This window comes from Melozone crissalis, unplaced genomic scaffold (assembly GCF_028551555.1).
Source record: "Melozone crissalis strain CALT ecotype California unplaced genomic scaffold, PUWL_Pcris_2 ptg000013l_1, whole genome shotgun sequence".
Taxonomy (NCBI): domain Eukaryota; kingdom Metazoa; phylum Chordata; class Aves; order Passeriformes; family Passerellidae; genus Melozone; species Melozone crissalis.
The window spans coordinates 50,938,442-50,959,230 of NW_026535791.1; the positions used below are offsets into that span (position 1 = coordinate 50,938,442).

At 41.5% G+C, this 20,789-nt stretch overlaps 2 protein-coding genes across 5 annotated transcripts in view; one reads left to right on the top strand and one right to left on the bottom strand.

The window, feature by feature from the left end:
* The window catches only part of CARS2 (cysteinyl-tRNA synthetase 2, mitochondrial), a 35,487-nt gene extending 33,070 nt beyond the window's left edge, over window positions 1–2,417 (top strand). The window contains exon 15 of the mRNA XM_054272034.1: window positions 2,084–2,417. Within this exon, the coding sequence (XP_054128009.1) occupies window positions 2,084–2,158 (75 nt within the window). The 3' untranslated portion in view covers window positions 2,159–2,417. The remainder of the gene's footprint in view (window positions 1–2,083) is intronic.
* A 2,272-nt stretch (window positions 2,418–4,689) lies between these two features.
* Window positions 4,690–20,789, bottom strand: part of NAXD (NAD(P)HX dehydratase) — a 49,524-nt gene continuing 33,424 nt past the window's right edge. For all 4 annotated transcript variants that reach the window (XM_054271446.1, XM_054271444.1, XM_054271445.1 and 1 more), the window contains 5 exons: window positions 17,079–17,129; window positions 16,896–17,000; window positions 16,443–16,563; window positions 7,987–8,107; window positions 4,690–5,554 (listed from right to left, as the gene is read on the bottom strand). In XM_054271446.1, coding sequence (XP_054127421.1) covers window positions 5,404–5,554; window positions 7,987–8,107; window positions 16,443–16,563; window positions 16,896–17,000; window positions 17,079–17,129 — 549 coding nt within the window. In that variant the 3' untranslated portion in view covers window positions 4,690–5,403. The remainder of the gene's footprint in view (window positions 5,555–7,986; window positions 8,108–16,442; window positions 16,564–16,895; window positions 17,001–17,078; window positions 17,130–20,789) is intronic.

Below are 20,789 nucleotides of genomic sequence, written 5' to 3' on the forward strand. Positions count from 1 at the left end.
GCTTCTTCCAGTTCTCTTGGTCATTGTCCTTCTTGCCTCTGTGAGGCAAGGGTCAGTGTTGCTCCTTGAGTGCAGAATAATCCTCCACATTCTCTCCCTCCCTCCAGTTTATACTGTTCATTTTTCCTTTCCTTGGGAACTGACGCTGGCAAGTCTGGTTCCATAGTTCTGCCAGTGGGAGGATGGAAAGCACAGTGCCATCAGGGAGTGACAGCACACATGGCTCCAGCTGCCAAGCATGAGGGCTGTCACTTGTCACCGCCCCTGTTGGAGCGCAGTGTGCTCAGTGCTCTCCTCTCTTGGATGGCAGCGAGCGTGCCGGCAAAATCCGGGGTGGGGGCCAGAGCTGCAGCTGGGGAAGGAAAGGGAGGCTGCAACATCTCCTTCCTTTAACTCGTTTGTAAATCCCCACCGCACTCACCTGCCAAGCAAGTTTGCAAATCCAAACAACCGTGCTGAGACAAAGTCTTGGAGAAGCAGCCTGCCTTTTCATCCATTGGGAAGATGCTGCAGCTCCACCTCCATCCTCTTGCAGATCTGTTTTGGTTTGTTTTTAAGGAGATTTACATTTGAAAACCCCACAAATGAGCCAGTATTCAAACCATTCCATTCATTTAAAAAAAAATTAATAACATGAAGCTCAGACTAGATTGCTCCAGAAGACAAAGCACAAATGCACTTAGGAGCACACACAGAGCAAACATCTGAAGCTGAACTCCTGCTGCTTTTTTGGCTGATATTGTGGAAGTATCTGAAGGTGTGTTGGAAAAGCAAGCTTTCACCTTGCTTTTCCAGATCCCAAAGAGTCCTGCAAGCTGAGTGAGGCAGCTCTGCAATTCCTCACACAGGCTCACTAAAGCATGTGTGCAAGGAGACATAGCCTACACAAAGCAGGGCTATCCCCACCCTCTCGCTCATCATGAGTCTGCCTGGCTGGGTCAGCTGATGCCAAAAATGCCGTGGTAAAACCGCACATAACAGGGGTCCTGCTTGCCTAGTAATGGCTTGAGGAAGTTATGTGAATTTCTGATTTCTGCCCAGCCCCTCATTCCCACAAAATGTTTGAGCCTCACACTGTGCATGCATTAATGCCAACACACTGCTCTCTGTCATGTGAGGCTCAAGCAAGCCAGCAACTTCTGAAGTCTGTGTGCAGGTGGAAAAGCAGCAGAAGAGATGAAGCAGACAAGCCACAGCTCCATCCAGTGCAGACTAGGAACCCCCCTGGTTGGAGGCACGGCAGAGAGGGGGGGCTTGAATAAAGCTAAATTTTCTTAAAATCAGTTTTGTAGAAAGGGTAGTTCCTCCTTCGGGTTCTAGCTTGTGATTTCCCTAGTCTGGTTTCTTCTGTCAGGTTGCTCATTGCAAAGGATGTTGGCTGAAGTTACATATCTTGCAACAGACTGATTAAAAAAATCCACGTTTCTTTTCTTGTCATTGTGGCATGCTTGGAAGCTATGGTACCAAGTGAAATGTATTTAGGCGTCAAAAAGTTTTCATTTTCATGTAAAAAAAAGATTCAACAATTCCAGCTGCTGTCATGAGACAGCACTCATGAGAATGGAATGTTGTTGTGTGTCAAAGCTCAGATTAACTTTTATTTTCAACCACTGCAATCAAACAGCTGGTTCTAAATAGAATGTTCAATTTAGCTGTAATATTGCCTTTCAGAAATATGACAGTATCACATTACAGAGACTAAAATCAACAGGCTTCTGTCCTGAGTTCAGATCAGACATGTTCAGCAATACATTCGTATGTATTGAGTGTTTTTTCAGGAACATGAGCCATTGAGACTTGAAAATAGGATTGCACGAGTTGAGTGTAGCTCCTCATGTGAGAGGCTGCACTCCACTGCAGCATTCCACGCTGAAGAGGTGACATTTCTACTCTGTATTTCTTCCCTCCAAACTAGGAAAAATTGTCTAGTTTTGTTCTGAGCATTTTTAGTAGCAGTGGCATTCCTGTGAGATTGTATTGCCACCTCTTTTGCTCAATTGAATGAACAGCTTTGCTGAGTGAATCTTGGTTAAAAAACCTGTAATCCAGTGGGCTGGACTGACCTGCTTACTTTCTCTTACAGGACAGAGCTGCTGTTTCAACCTGGGAAATTGTGGAAGGAGGGCAGACAGAGAAGCAGACAGAGAAGAAAAGCTGATCTTCATCCTTGGACTTGTTTTTTATCTCAGCTACTTCAGCAACTGTTGTAAATACTAATTCTTTCAAAATAAAATCTGTTGAACAGAATGGCTAAAAAGGATAGCATGTAATTTGAGCAAAACTGTTGGCACTAGTACTTGGTAAATAAATACAGGCCTTGCAGCACAGGTGATGGAAGCATCCACAATGCAAGGCAGCACAGGAGCAGCTGAGCTGATTTAACACCATGAGGCATGGGTCTGTTCTGCTGCAGGAACTGCCCCAGCCCAAAGGCTCTGCCATCTGCCCTCACCCCGTGCTGCTGACCTGACACAGAGTTTAAACATTGTGAAGGCAGAGGCCAGAACTTAGGCCTGTCTTTAGGATGAAAACACTAAAGTTTTATGCCTTTGGTTGGACAGTTCTGTTCCTCTCAGATGCAGGAAGGGGGGATACTTTTAACCTCAAAGTATTTTCTTACTGCAGTGGTGCTGCTTTGATCCTGTAAAACCTTTACCTGTAATGTGATGGTATCCAGTTACCAGTAAGGCTTGGTACTTTTGTTTGCTTTTGCACAGAATACAAGGAGCCTTCTCTAGCGCTGAGAGTGTAGCACTCTCAGGATCTCTCCTGAATTGGGAAGATAAAATTAGGATGTATATATATTAGTATAAAGTATATTTATTTTTTACCTGTTCAGTTACCTTTTTGCTGGCCATGGCTGCTGTGGCTGTGGGCAGAGCCTCTCTTACACCTGAGGTGAGCTGTGTTCTAGGGCCTGTGTTGATTCAGGGCTGGTACTTACCTGGTACCTGCACTTTCTTTAAATCAATTTGCAAAAACATAAGAACCAAAATCATGGGTTCATCTACAAGGCACTTGTGTGTTTTCAAAGTGTCTGTTTAAAAGGACAAAGGCTTTCTTTTATACTGTTGAGAATGAAATGTGTAGCTCTTTTTCTGCTCCCTTTCTCCATTATCTATACTTCCAGAGAAGAGTGGGGTGTCTCTTCATTCAGCCCTGGGGCACAGGTGCTTATTTGACACAGCTGGTATTGTACATTTGCTCGTGGCAGTTTTGTTCCAGCAAAACAGAGTGAATGGTGAGCAGCAGCTCAGCTGTTGTGGGAAATGGGATCAGCACACACCAAACAAAGTCCAGTCAATTTGCTATTATTTTTATTTCCTACCAAAAGAAACTGCTACATTTCCAGAATGTTTAAAAATTGTAACAATTCGTATACATTAGTGAATAACAGAGTTACAACTTCTGTGTAGCTTTAAAACCAACAGGGCAAGTTGAAATCTGTATTGAGCTCTGTTAATTGATTGACTTTGCCTACTCATAATTTAGATTATAATACCACTGATGTTCTAATTACAAGAAAAAAAATCACTTATTTTATAGGCAGTAGCTGTTTTAAAAATCAGTTTTAACTTTCTGATTTCATTTAAAAGTAGTCAGGTTTCTCAAATACATTTAAGGGGAGGATTAATAGCTTAAGTTTCCCCAAAGATGCAGACAGTTTACAAAACTGCTTAAATTAAACACTAAAACCTCATTTCTTAAGAGTAGTCTGTGAACCCTCATAGAGCAACACAAGCAAACACTTAAAAACCTATTTTAAAAATAGGTAACTGGTTTAAAAAGAAAAAGAAAAATGTATCAGGGTGAGGTAGTAGTCACAGTGCATCCATAAATACCAACTCTAAGGACTGAAGGGAAATACTTGGAGTAGCCTTTCTGATTCTGGGTGCTTTCTGCAGGCAGCTATTGCAAGGAATGAGAACAGTGTGACTGGTCTGAGACACCACATTGCAGCTGAGAGCATTGCAGGGGTGGCTGTGCTGAGCAGGAACATCCCCTGCAGGAACCGGATGCATTATGTGCTTGTTCCAGAGCTTTAATGAGCAGCAACTCTTGGAGCTGGAGTGGAGGGTCAAGGGCAGCAGCCATTTAAATTTACTTTGCATGAACTTGCCTCCCTCTCCAATCAGGTTCAATCTCTACAAGCTTTGACTAAATCTCCAAAACTTTAAGGAATGGTCCTGTGCAAAATCCCACAGAAGTTCTGCTTAACACCTAATGCTTGCCTGCTCTGCCAGTGTGCCAGATCAGTGTGGCCCTGACAGTGTCTGTCTGTCCTGCAAAGATCAAGTAAAAGCCTCTATGCTTTTTGCTCTAAGAACTTCTGCTTTTTGCAGTGCTAAGGACTGCACCTGAAGCTCAAACACTGATCACCCTATTTCTGCTCCTGCCTTTGACTTGCAGCACATGCCTGCACTGTGCTGTGAAGGTACAGGGACAAACCCTGAGCTCCTTTTGTTCCTCAAGGTGTATTCCTGCTGGCTCATTGCTGTCCACCTACAGATCTGTGTGCTGGGCTGCTCTGAGCTCTACCCCAGCAGGCAGCTGCAGTTTTAGAAGCACTTCACTGTTCCATGATCACTGAGAGCTGAACCAGTTCTGCTGGGTGCCACTGAGTTTCGTGCCCCACCTTGTACCTCTCCAAATGACAATTTCACAGGTTCATTTGTACTGAGTCAAGACCAGATAAAGAAACAGAAATTTATTTCTTTTCCAGGTAAGCGTAATTATTGTTTAAAGAATTTTACTGCCGTGATACCTATAGCATATCTTTATTCTGCCAAGGGAGAACCTTTAAAAAGAAAATAACAGGACATTGCAGGAAGGGATGCCTTGTCTAAATGAATGCTGCCTCTAGGACCAGGAATGGGAAAAGGCAACTAATTACATTCAAAATCTACAGCAACTCTCATGCATTCCCTTTCCAAAGAGGCTTACTTTTTGCTTCTTACTCTACTAGCATGGCAAAAAATGAAGTGCAATAGCTAATTCTAGACAGAGGGTCTAAGAATGACAAGTGACAACCTTGGTGAAATCCAAGAAATTCAGTTGAGCTGGTGGAAGAATTTTATCTAAGTATCAAGTGCATTTTTTTTTGCTGTTCACACTTTAGTTATTGCTCAATAACTATCAAAAAGAACAGAGGAATACTTTCAGTTTAGTTTTATTATATTATAACAGATCTGCAACTACAGCTTATTTCAGCCAAAACATTTTTGTATTCCAAACTCTTAAAAAATATCTACATTAATCATATTTTTTCTATTCTTAAAAATAAAAAAATCTACCTAACATACCAATGCTGCTACAGCACTTGAAAGGGTGCATTATGTAAATTCTACGGTACATATAATTACTCTTGCAGTCATTGTTCTTTTCTTCTCTGCTGCTTTGGCTTCAGGTTTCAAAAAGTTTGTTAAAAGCTGTTCCAACTTCTGAAACCATGTCAGAGGCTGTCATTGAACGTCCAAATTTCTGAAAGGCTTGCTGGTTAGACTGCCTTGTAAGAGAGCAAGCTCCAAATGCAGCCACTAGAAAGGGATTTTGACTGAAAAGAAAGAAACCAAAAAACAACATTATAAAGAGAATCCCAACACTTCTGTGCAATCTGTGAGGTGGTGGACATCATCTTTATACCCATAAATGTTAGCATTGCCAGGAAGGCCTCTTAAGCAAACATGTTCTCACTCTTGCACTGCAGAGCATCTTTGTCTGAATATTTTTAATCAAATACTTCCCTACCCATGGCACAGCATGTGACTGATTGAGAAACACCACCATGGACAACAGGCTTAAAAAGTGGGGAAGGTGTTCCATGTCTAGTTTCACTGATGTGAAGCTTCATGCTGTCCTTCAGAGGAAGACTGAAGGCTCACCAGACAGCTTTTCAACCCCTTTGCTCTCCATTCTCTTGATAACTCCATTTAGTTTCTGTCTTGCAGGGGTGGGGGAAGGTCATGGGGATGCACACAAGAGATGATTGTAGACTGCTCCAGGGCCTCCACTGGATCAGCTTGAAAGGGATACAGTGGCAAGTGAAGACCACAACACAAGCTAAAGGCATTACTGCTGTAATGCCTCCTACACACTTATGAACTGCCCAAGAGTGTACCCAGACCCAGATCTGCAATGCTGAACCTCCCCCAGAGAAGCCAGCACACTCCAGAGCCACCTCCACCTTTCACCTTCACCAAGAGCATCTTTTCACAGGCTGGGCCATGCGAGTCACTTCTGCTGCCTTACAACAGAAAACAACTGCAGAACAGTTCAGCAGCCAGTGCTGTGCTTCAGGTCTCTTTGTGATCAGAAACCTCACAAAGCCCAGCCTCAGCTGAGCATTGCAGCCTGGAACACACTGAAGACCTCCTGACTCCTCTGCCAAGTGAGAATTTTGTGAAGGATTCCAATGTAAAACACACACAAAGCAGGACATGACTTTACAATTAGGGGGTACATAAGCAAAATTTCCATGTACTCATCAAGGTGCAGGAGCATTTAAGGCACCTTGAGAGTTAATCCTGGAAGCCCAAAGAAGAAACAAGAGCTGTGTACAGGCCCCTGGGCTCAAGGCAGCTAAAACACCAAACACATCAGCATTCTCAAGTGAGGAATCCTGCCTACTGTGCCACTAGCACCCCTGAAAGCCAGCACAGTCTCAGTGCTTGAAAACCTCTCTGCACAGACCCATTCTGAATGCCAGAGCCAGGCACAAGCTGGAACTGGCTGGACTGCCTGCAGTGCAGTCTCCAAGAGGATGCCCTGACTCACTGAACCCAAAAAGCTCCTCCTTTCCTGCAACACATGAGGTAGGCAGGATTGGTACAGCAGGTGTCTGTGAAGGGTCACCTTAACACCACTGCAGGACACACAATGCACTGCTGATGCCAATTACACTTTTCCTTCATCTATAAAATAAAGGAGTTTCTGAGCAAGCTGTTTAGAAAAGCCACAGGAGCTCAAGTCAGGAGAGCCTGGAAAACACATGCTGTGTTTGCTAATCTCTCCAACAATTTAATACTGCTGTGCTGTACCCCATGCAAAAATGAAGTCACTCTTTTAATGACTTAAAACAGAATTCCTCCTTTAGTGGCAGCTGCAAATTCAGATACCCAGAATGACAAAGGAAACCAAGATTGTGTATGTTAGACTTCAGAATTTTGAAGCCTAAGGCACCTTGTGCAGGGCCCTTGTGGTAACACAAACACAGCCTGGATACCTCCCAGGGATATCTGATACTGTGCACATGCAGCATCCCAAAGACTACAGTCTGCACTCCTCAAGCTTCCATAGCACCTGAATTAGTGAGAAGAGGGACTGTAACTCCCTGACTGCTAACATTCCTTTCAGCTTTATTTGAAGCTGATGCTTGCACAGAAAGACTCCATGACTGTCTGAACCAGCTACTTCACAGGAACTGACATTGTTTAACTAAAAAGCCAAAAGCCATCTGCATGGCTGTTTTATGTACAACCAGAGTGGACTGCCATTTGGCCTTAAAAGATTTACTCTCTCTGAAACTGTATTTTATTTGCAAGTTTCAACATACCTGCCCCCCTGAATTACATAGCCACAATGCAGGAGGATTCACTAAAATAAAACAAACAAAGCCAAACATGTCTTTTGAATTACAGAGATGTTATTGCCAATGACTACCACTTATTTATCCTTTCTACTTTCTGCCTACATTCAAATGTTTTGAAAACACAAACCTCATACATAAATGTCCTTATGAACAGATCCAGAGACTCTTCTTCTGCCCCAGACTTGGGAGATGTTAGATTACTGAAGGGCTTGTCTTAGTAAAATTATTACTGTTATGTAGACTGTTCTAGAACATCCTTATACTTTTTAAAAGTACATGGATACTTTCTCACCAAAATCTCCAATTTCATTTGGAAATTCATATAATAGCAGGTCTACAACAGTTGCTATAGGTGAACACAGACTCACAACAATTAAGTTATTAATTAATATTCATACCCATTTGTTTTTTCAGCTCCAGCAACAAATGCCCAGTGTGCCAAGACTCCAAGAGAACCAGAAAGGAGGTCCCCCTGCCCACCACATCTCCGGCTGCTCCCTTCGTGGCTGCACACAAGAACTGTGAACACAAACCAAAACCAGTCAGGTGCTTTTATCCCTCTGCTTCCAGGACAGCTCTGCAGCTGCCAGGGTACCCTCTGAGGCACACAGCAGCTAACAGGTGGGACTTAACACCAACTTAACACAGGCAGCAGAAAACACTGAAATACACTCTTCTTAAAAAAAATGAACATTAACATTTTAAAAAATACTTTTCTCATTACCTTTTAATCCTTTGCACACAACATTGCACAATGTGCACAGTTTTTCCACTTCACTCAGCCTGCACAGGTGAGTTTAGTCATTCATGTAGCATCATGAGTCATCACTCCAAACTGACCAGGTCCTTCCACAAAGCCATTGCACAAACAGAACTCTTCAGGGTCTCTGACCTTCAGAGTTTGCCAGTGTAAACCAACATGTTTACAAAAAGCAAGTGCAAAACAGAACTAAAATCTCAAATGTTCTACTGTATTCATCACAAAAATATTTTATGAAACAGCCCTTTCCTTAAGCTTTGTAAAAAGAACATGCAAGACAGATTTATTTTTGTTCTGCCAATCAACAGTGTCCTCACCATCCGTGTATGTTTCTGTCAGCAGTGTCACTGTGGATAGGCTGTGTCAGGATATCAGATGTTACATTTCTATTTTAAATACACAAAGGACCTTGATCAAACTGATATCTTTGTGTAGCTTTAACTATGAGGAACACACAAATGGTTTCACTACATTTAACTCCTTTGTTCTCCATTCTCAACAAGCCCAAGCAGGAAGCCTGGAGGACATATAAAGCACATAAAAAGAAAACAGCATCAATTCTGCTGCACTTCTCCGAGCTCTCATGTGGGAATGTACCTACCCTTAGCTTTTTTCTTGCTTGGCTCTGAAAAATAAAACAAAAACCCAGGAGAAATTTATTTTCCTCTCCTAGGAGGATGGAAGAGCTGGCAGAATCATGACTGGCCAAGTGTGATCCTTAGCATCTCCAGTCAGCTACTGCAGGATTCAGGACTGTGCACACAACTCCTTGTGTGCTGCTGAGCATGCCAAATATCCCACAAAGGATAAAGCAAGAGCAGGCATTGCGTGGACAACAGCTCTTACCTCAAGCCTGGACTTGGATTCCCCAAAGAGTATAAACACAGCAGCCCAGGTGTTTTAGAGGGAGTACTGCCATTTTTTTAACATTTGAAAAAATTTTTCTTTTTGAAGCTAATGGAAAAAATGTGCACAGAACTGAAGGACTTGCAGATACATCTTTCTAACTAGCAAATGGAAAAAAACTACGTAGTGCCAATAAATCCCTTCCAGTTTGCTATGTGCAACAGCAAAGAATTGTACTTCAGTTCCATTTCCTAGTGGTCCTTCCAGCAGTAACTGTGGGGCTCACAGGGCCAGGCAGTTGTGCCTGTCTGCTGCCACTGAGAGGGCAAAGATCCATTAGTCACCAGGAGCACAGCACACGCCACTGCAGCCCTGCCAGCAGTTCATTTTCCCAATCACTCTTCTGCCCTTCCCCCTCCCCCTCTCAAATTAAGATTCTGGATGTGTTTCTCAGTGAGCAGTAGCTAATGTCAAATTTCACAAGTGTAATGCCCTTCTGAGTTAGCTATCTGAAGAAGGTATGCCCTTTTAGGTGGAGTGATTTATTCTTATTTTTATTTTAAATACAGTGCTTTGGAGAAATTACCTCTAATTCTACTACTTTGAAGATGCTATCTCACAGGATTTTCACTTTGAGGGCTTGAACTCCTGGCAGGAGGCAGGATGGAAATCCTCTGTTCAAAAGCTTTGGGGCCTTCTGACTGACAGCTGAGCTCAAGCCCCTGCTTATTAGCTGTATGTTACCATCTGCCACTATTCTGTAGCCCCACAACCTTCCAGTCATTTTTGAGCTGTACAGGAAAGCAAGATCTCAAACTAGGCCAATTATAATACTCTGCTAAAAAAAAAAAAAAAAAAGAAGTGGTCTTTTGTTTGTGGTTTTAAAAAGTAAGTCTCAAATATGTGCAGACTACCTCACAGGCAACAATAAAAGCAGACCTTTGTACTCTGCACACAGATGCTGGAAAACAAATCCTTGGAATACCTTCAAAGAAGCAGAACTAGAGGAAATTCACTTGAATGAGGAGGGAGATATAACACAATTCTTGTGCAGAGGCTCGGCTGATCAAAGAAAACCTCAATATAAAAGGATGATGAACATGATGACAGGCAATGGGAAAAGGATTTAAAAACACTTCTGAATTATAGCCATTATTAAGAGCTTTTAAAATCCAAGAAGGAGTCCCACAGTGGCATCAAGACAAACTGCCACACTGCCAAATCAACATGGGATACTTCTCTCACCCTTCTCCTAGAACTGCAAAACAGAACTGCTGTCTTCACTCTGCCAGTGCAACATCCATCCCCCAGTGCATGTCTGAGCCTGCTGTGAGGACAGCTCCAGCAGCTCTTCCAGGACCATGGGGATGATGCCTTTAGGTAGCACTGAGCAGTCACAACCAGTGACAGTGTTACAAGACCTTGGGTAGCTGGACATGGCTGAAAGTCAGGTGTGGTGCCAAGAAGGTGGGCAGCTCTGTCCCCTGGAAATGTGCACAACACTCTGTTTATGTGGGGATGAAGCTGGGTGTGATGTGTTGTACATCATGTACATCAGCAAACACAGAAAACATGGTTCTTGGAAGAGCTGGGGAGACCCAGATGACTGCATGTGGGACAACAAGGAAACCACAAAGAAATCACCACAGTGTGTCAATTCTGAAAGGGCAGCAGCCAGGGCCACTTAAGGTCAATTAGTTTGACACCAGTCTGGATCAAAACAATGGAGAGGTTCAGTTATACCTCCACTGACAGAAACCACAATTAATGCTGGTCAAGCTGGCTGTTACAGCAGTGTGTCCAGTTCTGTCTTCTAACAGGTCTGAGCAACCAAATCTGATGTCATGATTTCTCAGGTTAATGAATCAAAGAAAACCCACTTCAGTATAAGTAGCAGACAGTTTTTTAATGAAAACTGATTTGTACCAAGTAACTCTCAGGGGAAAAAAAAATCACCCAACTTCCTAGCACTTATCTATGCAGCACACATATACCATCAGGAGAAAAGGCTAGATGAAATAAAAATGTCATCACTGAAGAAATGCCTGCAAGGAGATCTGCTAGAGTCAGAACAGCCACAGTCCTATTCAACAGTTTCAACACAGTCTCAGCAAGTAAACATCACATAAATACTGCCAGACCTTTAGGCAGCAAATACAACACATCCCTCACATATAATCACACGCATTTCTTATGTACCCAAATCCATGGAAATGATTTGTACTGAAATTAGTGCAACAGAAACAAAAAACTGAAGGCTGTCATACTGACAGAATATTGTAAAGCAAAATTCAGGAGTTTTAGGCTTCAAACAATTCAAAACTCTGGCCCAGACTTTCTGGGTAACCACGGCCAAGTCATTTAATAGGTCTGTGTTTAAGATATCTTCAAGAAGTGCTGAAAAGGGAGTGATGGTAAGATACACATTAATGTTTGTGAAAGCATTCACACCATGGTGTCACACCTAGCTGTATCATTGCCAAGTTTTAAGCTGAAAGAACTCCCAGCCCAAATTTTCTGCTGCCAAAAGCCCAGAATTACCTATTTATGGGTATTGTATGCTTAATTAAAAAAACAAAACACAACAGTCTGTTCTATAATTGAAAATAGATGTCCCAAATAGCAGCTCCATTTACAATGCCAGCTCCTAAATACATCACAGTTAGAAAACCAAAATTTTTCTAACTACCAAAGATAGTGTGTGTCTGCTTGTTCCTTATTCATCACCATGTTCACCCAGTAGTGAAATAAATAAATGAATCTCTGGGTGGTTTTACTTTTGCATTTAGAGCATGGCATGTGAAATATGGGATAGTTTAGGTGTTCTGATGATGGTCAAGAAGGCTGAAGAGCCTATGTGAAACATCCCATTTATTGAGATGGCAGACTACCGAAAGACTGGAGATTTAAATTTAACTCCTGAATCTCAGATGTCCTGAACAAATTCCTTGCACTTGTTTTCTTCTTACAGAGGAGGAGTATTACACTCACCCTAATGTGGTCAGGAACCCATGGAAGAAACATGACCATTCTAACTTCTGATACAACCCAACTGGATCAATCAGCTAACAGCCACCCCACACAACAAACACACTCCAGTTTAATTAAAAGGTTTAAGATTTCCATTTTCTATGCAAATAATGTAGCTACCAAGGACCATTTTGCCCAATCAATGCAAGATTTAGACCAACATCAGATTTTTAGTAAAATCTCTTACCAATATACATCTCTGACCTAGCATGTATCTATACTAGTAATACATTTATCTTTTTCCTTTTGCAAGTTAGTTCACAAAAGCAAATAGCTGGAGATCGTGGATTCCCAAGAACATGTCCCAGAGTGCATACAGACAGGGAAACCAAGTTTAATGACTCTGGCTAGAGAAACAACTCAACTGATGTGGAAAATGTAAGTTGGCTTTTATATAAAGGGTGCTTATACTTTTTTATTCCCTAATCACACTTTTAAAACTTAGGTAAGTCCTTGAGTGCAACAGAGCAGTCAATTTAAGTTGAGATGAGAATGACCCAAGTTTTCCATGAGTTCTGTTGGACAGGCAGAGGAGCCAGGTGAGCAGTGCCAGGAGAAGCTGGCTGGGCTGCACTGCCAGAGGCAGCACAGGGGCACCAGGACAGGAACCAGCACCTCCCCATTGTGCTCATTCTGCACAAGCAGCACTGCAGACCAAGGTGCTGCCTCTCAGTTACAAATCCCTCAGTTATAAATCTAGGTGAGATCTAGGTGCCTGGCTCAGCAGTTGTGAGGGAGCCAGGCAGTGACAAGCTTCATTTCCAGCTGTGTGGGGAGAGGAATGGCTGGAATTAGAAGCACCACTTGGGGACTTATGGCAAAAGTTGGCTTTTTAGCCCTTAGCCAGTGCTCAGTATTCTGCCTCACGTGCTTCCTTGCTTCTTTCGACCATAAAGCTGCACCTGAGCAACCAAAGTTAAACCAAATTTGGCTACTGGTTCCAGGTAGAAGTAGTCCCAGGTAGTAGCAGGATGGTTCCCATAAAGCCTGCCTTTTGGAAGGGAGGAGGGTCAAATACAGAAAAACTCACTGTAATGTTTAAAAGCCAAAATCCAAATACTCTAATTCAAGGACCTAACCAAATTTTAAACATGTTAGGAACTAAGGCTGGTATAACCACACTTTATTATTGACCAGTTCTCCAAAGAATAATAAAAAGATAACCTTAGAGAGCTGTGCCATAGTGAATAAAAGCTGACTTACCTTTTACCCATAGGCTGAGTACTCATTCCTACCCTGGTCAGTGATGGCACTGATATCACCTACCAAGAGCATGGTGAAGCTCATCTTTGTAGAGCAGGGAATCAACAACTGTAGACCAAGCTATAATGTGAAATTGCAAAAGGAAAGAGAAAAAGAGTATATAAAACTTAATTTAAAATCTGGGTGATTATGTTTACAGGCCAGTTGGCAGCTCACTATTGAAATGGAGACAAATTTTAGAAAAACCTCCTTTGTACTGGAGGGCTGCTACTGCTTTCACAGAGGCCAGTATGTGACTCTGAGGCCATCTAGTCTGATCTGTGAAAACAAACTTTAGAGGTCTCCAGACACTTCAAAGTTTGTGAACCTAGCAAAGTTTCAGGTATGTGGATGTACTAGTTCATTTGTCTAAATCTTACTTTGAATTTATTAAACTTCAGCTTCCAATCAGAATTTACTGAGCCTCTCTGTGTAGATTACGAAGCTTGTTGTTGAGAGTAATTCTTCAGCAATACCTGACACCAAATTACCTGGTAACCCTTCTGTCTTCAGGTGGCAGAAGTAAACTGTCTACAGCATTTCCTACAGACTCATGAATAAAACTACTCTGAAAACAACCATTACAATTACTCTAAGCTATAAAGCACTCACAAACCCAGTCTTTCCTACTGCAAAATGTGGCATCTTCAAAAAGCCTTCCTTCCTCAACAACTAAGCATAAAAAACTAAAGTTACACAGTTAAGTTTGCAATTCCTCAATTTCTGGTTTTCCTGGAAAGCACAGAGACTTACTTTTCTCTCTCTCTCTTTTTTTTTTTTTTTTTTCCCCTGGAAAGCACACATGCAGTATTTTCCCAAAGGAGAAAGTTTAAAAGTAATATATGCAAACTACAGTGTCAGTATGCAGAACACAGGAGGTCAAACAGGAAAAGCCTAACAGGCAGGGCTTAAGCACTACAAATAGATGGTGACATGACAAATAAAAGGCAAGAGGAGTACACAGATCTTTTCATAATGTTTGATTGTGCTCAGAGGACACTGGCCCGTTCCAATAACCTTGGATTTTTTGTAGTCTTAGCTGAAAAAAATGACATCAGATCAAAAGAAGAGACAGATGAAAAACAAGAGCAAAAAAACCTGAAGAATTCGAGGTCAGTGACAGGACAACATATTCCATGTTTGGCACAGAGCACACAGTAGAATCTCCTTTCTGAATGTAATTTTGCATTTGAGAAGCTTTTAAAAAAATGACCAGCAGATCAGACCCAAAGAACATTGTTGTTAAAAGGAAGGTGAAGTCTGTAGTTTCTGCAAAATTCTCAAGAACCTTCTTCAAAGTCATGCAAACTCTAAAAACAGTTCTTGTAACAGACATTACAACCTGCTTTCTTAGCTCAGCAATGCTGCCTGTAATGTCTGTAATCCAACAAAGCACCAGTGATAGCACCAAGGTAAGAACAAGAAAGCAGCCTACAGCTGGACATCAATCAACTGCTATAAAGGCACAGAACTGTTTTTATTTCAAAACCAAAAGTCATTTCACTAGTAGAAGAAAATACCACAACACAACAGAGACAAATAACAAGGTGGGGAAAAAATATAACCAATGAAAAACCCCAAATGCACACAAGACATACATGAACTTGTGCCACATATGAACATTCAAAATTGAAACTTGAAAGAGCTTCATTTGTTTCCTGTTTTTTTTAATCCTGCATGACAAGAGATATTTTACACCTGTCCTGTCTCTCCAGCAGGTGTGGGGATACACTTATCTCGAGAGTAACAGTTCAAAAGGAGAACAGACATATAGATAAACATACTAGATAATGTACTCCATCTAAAGTGCTCACCCAGTCTTCCCAATGTTCATTTAAAAAGCAACAATCCTGTATAAAAAGAATATTTTTGACATAAAAGCAGAGGAAGAAGACAACTACAATGCTCTAAAGCTCTCTAGCTGGCACAGACTGGAGTCAAGTCCAGCCGAGTTCATCCACCCCTAAGCCTGGCCTGACTGTCCATGGTTACAAATCAAGTCTGCTGCAGGTGCAAATATGACAAAAAATTCTTCCTGTGGGGAAAGCTGAGTTCTTTGTGAGGAAGTACATCTATCTTTCCCACACAGATGTAACCATATTGCTTCCAGGTCCCACTTGTTGCACAGTCTGCTACAGTATCTGCCCTAACAGGGTATGTGAAGGTGGCTCTGTACAAACCAGTTGTCACACTACATCTGCTTTTCTGTTATAAAAGACTTCCATGGCTCCCAGTAATGAAAAATTGACTGTATATACAAAACAGTTCTGAAGCAGCATAAACATTTATGAGAGATTAGCATTTCAAGTAATTAAAGGCAGAACTGCTGCTTGTTATGTATGTGAAATAAGACCATGCAGGCAAAATGTGACGAAGGCACTCATGAATTAATTTTATACTGATCACAGCACATGATCAGTTTAAAAAGCATCAGACAAGCAGCTAATTTTATTAAATATACTTTAAACTATATTGGTATGAGACTGTTGTAATGACAATCTAGAATTAACTTTTAATTTGTCAGGGCTGCTGTGAAGTCATATGAAGTACATGATGGACAGGCTCAAGGAACTGAGCCTTAAGACATCTTCATTTCTCACACACACTGACACATCCTGAACTAAGAGTATTATTTTGTATGAATTCAGCAATGACAGATGAACTTCTATAAACCATCTCAGCAAAGAACTATCAAACAGTCCACAAAGATTAAATAATTAATTTCTCAATACCCATGTAATGTAAAATATAACATCTATAAATGCAAAATAAAATCAGCAACTCTTTTCAGCAAATAAATTTAGTTGCACTCTTAAAATATTAATTTACACAAATTATCTAAAGGTGATCAGCAAAGACAGCAATCCCTCTAATCTTCAGGGCAATACTGCCAATTGCTATTCACTCTACTGGACTCTGACTGAAAGCAAACAGAACAGAACAATCACATTGCTGAAAGCAGAAGGCTTCACTTACCCTTCTCTCCATCTGAAATAAGATCTCTTTCTCCCTTTTGCACAACTGTCAAATTCCCCATGGCTTGGCTGAGTCTTAGCACACATCCATGATGATCACTACTGTCTACGGGGTCTCTAAGCTACAACACAAGAATTCCATACACAGTACATATTTTGCTACTAGAACAATATATTCTAACACATGCTAGTTACATATGCATGGGGGGAAAAAAGCAACATCAGTCTTTCTATACCCACTGCAATGTTAAAAAATGCATGAGAATGGGTCTTTAAAAAACAGCTCAGTTTAAGAATATGCATTGCTATGACAATCATCCCATGAAATAATAACCCAGCAAGTGTTTCTCTCACATACAAGAAACAGCACATAATATTTAAGCCAGTAATAAGTTACTTGTTTTCAAGGACAAAAAGACTAAATACATAAATACCCAAAAGGCAAGCAGCTCACCATGGCCTCATACAGTCTACTGAACTCCATGTAGTTTGGAGTAAGAATAGCTCGCTGGTAGCCTTGGATAAGAGAAGGCTGCTGGGAAATGAGCCACAGTCCATCCTGCAAAACACAGTAAGAACATTTACTGAACAGATTCTTAAATGCTAAACCACTGATGGAAATAAAGAAAATACTTACTGCATCAATAATGATAGGAATTCCTTTCATTTTCGATTTCTCTATAATACCCTGCAAAAAATGCAGATACTTTTAAGATGCTTGTTAATTTATATTTCATAAGATCCAAACCAAATTCATACCATAAATCTGACCATGAAAGTTGTTTTTACAAAGTGATAGAAAAAGATCTGTTATATTCTGCAAACTAATGTAAAACATTTTCATATCAGCGGGTAATTTTACAGTCACAATGTTTTCTCCCTGGTTTAAGTGTCCACAGAGCTGGTATGTGTATTGGGTACTCATGGCAAGGTTCTGGGAGGGGGAAGAGGGGCCACAGGGCTTCTCCAAGAAGTTGCTGGAAGTTTCCCTTATATCCAACAGAGCCAATGCCAGCCAGCTCCAGGACAGTCCTGCCACTGGCCAAGCCAAGCCCATCCTTGACAGTGATGGGATCATAGACTTAAAAACAGGATAAAGTTACTGTGCTGAATCAACTGCAGCCAGAGAAGAGAGGAGTGAGAATATGTGAAAGCTACAGCCCTGCAGACATGTGAAGGAGGAAGAGAAAGTATTCCAGGCTTTGGAGCAAATTCCCCTGCAGCCTGTGGTGCAGTTCATGGTGAGGCAGCTGTGCCCCTGCAGCCCATGGAAATCCACAGGGGAGCAGAGCAGGTGGATGCCCAGAGGAGGCTGTGACCCCATGGAAAGCATGCACTGAAACAGGCCCCTGGTAGGACCTGTGGCCCCACGGAGAGAGGAGCCCACAGTGGAGCAATCTGTTCCCAAAGGACTGCACCCCAGGGGAAGGACCCATGTTGGAGCAGTTTGTGAAGAACTGCAGTCCATGGGAAATCCACTGGAGAAGTTTGTGGAGGACTGTCTCTTGTCAGAGGAAGCCCATGGTGGAACAGGGGAACAATGTGGAGTCCTGCTCCTAAGGAGGAAAGAGCAGCAGAGACAATATGTGATGAACTGACCAGAGTATCCCTTTCCCAACCACTTGCACCATTAACAGCAGGGAAACGAACAATTTTGGAGTTAAAATAAGCTTGGAAAGAAGGGAGGGGCGGAGGGAAGGTATTTTATCACCTTCAGCTTTAAGGTGGTATTATTTCTCATTATCCTACTCTGATTTCACTTGTCATAAAACTCGATTTCCCCAAGTTGAGTCTGTTGCAATACTTCAATATAACAGTAACTGGTGAATCATCTCTCCTGTCCTTATCTTAAACCCACAAGGAGTCTTTTGTTGTACTTTCTCTCCCCTGTCCAGCTGAGCAGGGGAGTGGCAGAGAAGCTTTGATGGCACCCGGCATTCAGCCAGGGTGAACCCACCACAATAAGCAACCCAAACAAACAAGCAATCTCACCCACTCTGCCTGCTGCAGGAGGCATGTAATGCCAACACAAATCACACACAGTAAACATACATCTTAAATTAAAATAAAACCATAAAAATCCCAGGGAGTACTGCCTTGATAGAAATCTACCAATAACTATAATAACTAACTTCAGTTGCTTTGCTGCTGACAGCCCCACTGCAGTATTAGTTTATGTACAAACAAACATCTGAGACAAGCAGCATATACGATGTCATTTCACCTGTGGGTCTGGAGGTTTTATGCTTTGAAAGCAAAACCAAGGTAGCCCAGACAACAGATCATTTGTAAAAGTGTTCTTTTCAGCACTGAGCAGACTGTCTGCCCTTGTTCTCCCTCCTAACCCAGCAGCAGCAATGACTGATCCTGAGGCTTTTTAATGAACAGTGGCCAACAGTCAAGTTTTCTTCAGTGTTGGTTATTACCAACTCGTCTCTGAAGCTGGAGAGTTTATCTTTTTCCTGTATAAGATAATAGAGCATGGTATCCATCCAGAAGTTTAATTAATTTTGAATGTTATTAAGCTCTTCAGATTAGGCTATCATACAGCACTGAGCTTCACAGGTTAGCAAGACATGAGGTAAGGAATAAGGAAGCAATTTTAAATTAATATTCAGGGTACTGAACATCTCTCATTTCTTGTAAAGTGGTTAAAATAAACACCACCCACCTTAGTCTCTGTAAATTATTACATATGACATACACATATCCTCACAAACACTACTACCTGATTCTGATTTTTCCAATACCAAGGGAAAGTATTCCCCTTCCATTTTCTTTGTAGGGCACTGTCTGCAGTTTGGAAGCATGAGACTGCTCACTGCTCCAAGCCTGAGGACTTGTCCCCACACACAGCTGTGGCCACAGCAGAAGCTACTAGTGAACAGAAACCTTTCCAACACAGACCTGCACACCTTGGGCTGTGTGTCAGACTGCCAGCTGCCCACCTCCTTTGGGATCCCCAGGGAACACCACACAGTCCTCCCTTATACTCAGCTACTTGAACAATTTCGAACTAATGGCAAGTTTTACACAACTCACACGGTTCAGCTACTGCTAAATTAGTCAAATTTACTGGTAAGTATACTTAACAGCTGTGTGAGGATGGAGCGTCAAAACATACCTAGAATTAACTGTGACATTGTGAAAACCAGAGTGCCTTACTATCAAAGCTTTCAAGAAATGTATATGAGAGTAGTTTCTTAATTCATTCATGTTAATCTTCACAGATGTGCACAGCTCAGTTTTCCTTCACAGAAGCTGCACTGCTTTGCCCCTGCTGTGTTAAGTTCATTAACAATTATGTTTAACTTGGCTCACTTTGTAACAATAAAACAAGGCTGTGAATCTAGCAAACAGATTTTGTGTTTGCTGTTTGTATTTTCCTTGTATAAATGCATGTTATAGATCCAACAGCCCAATTATTTTTGAATGATACTAAGCTATTCTGATTAGATATCAGAGGGCACTGAAACCCAGACCTCAGCAAGATCATCCTTCCCCAATCTTTGAAGGTACAACTACCTTTTGCTGCAACCTGGTTTTCTAACTGGTTATAATTAGAATATTTTTGTACATTAGCAGCTTCACCAAACTCCTTCAGTACACTTAAAATGCTTACTGCTCCACTTCCCACTAATATGAATCACCAGTTTATTCCAGTATGTCAACCTCAATAAGCGAGTCTTTCATGACACTTGATGTTCTTAAACTAAAAAAAAAGATTTCCAACAGAGTCAGTAAGGAAGTCTGAAGGAAGACACAGATCTCAGGAGTCCTTATCCTTCCAAACTGTTCTCTTAAATGCATTACAAGCAATCTAGGGAAGGAATTTTGCCAAAATTCTGTTCCCAAAGAAGCTGAAGTTTGGCAGTAGCTGTTATTGCTTGGCCCTTTTTCATGTTTCCTCATAATTGTCATCTTGGATACAGCAATGTCTTGCTCTCTCCTAAATAAGCAATCCTGAAGATCCATAGTATACCAAGAGAATGTATGTATAAGACAAAAATAAAAAAATGGAAGTTACAGAGCATGACAGTGTATCTACAGCTAAATAGCATCTGGAAGGCCAGATCACTGGTACACTTCAGAGAAATAAGGCATTTTTTTCCTAGTCATGTTTTGAGTTCCTACCTCTCTAGCACATCCTCCACAATCCTGAAACATCTGACCTCCACTCTAAAGAGAAATTTCACCTTGCTAAGTAAAACCACTGGGCAAGCAACTTTTATTGTGTACCAAGTCTCTGAGGTGTCAGTTTTTAATCTAACATACTGAATGATCTTTGCTTGTTCTTCCTCTCCTTATAAAACAAACAATCAGGGGACACAAAGTTGTTTGTATTATT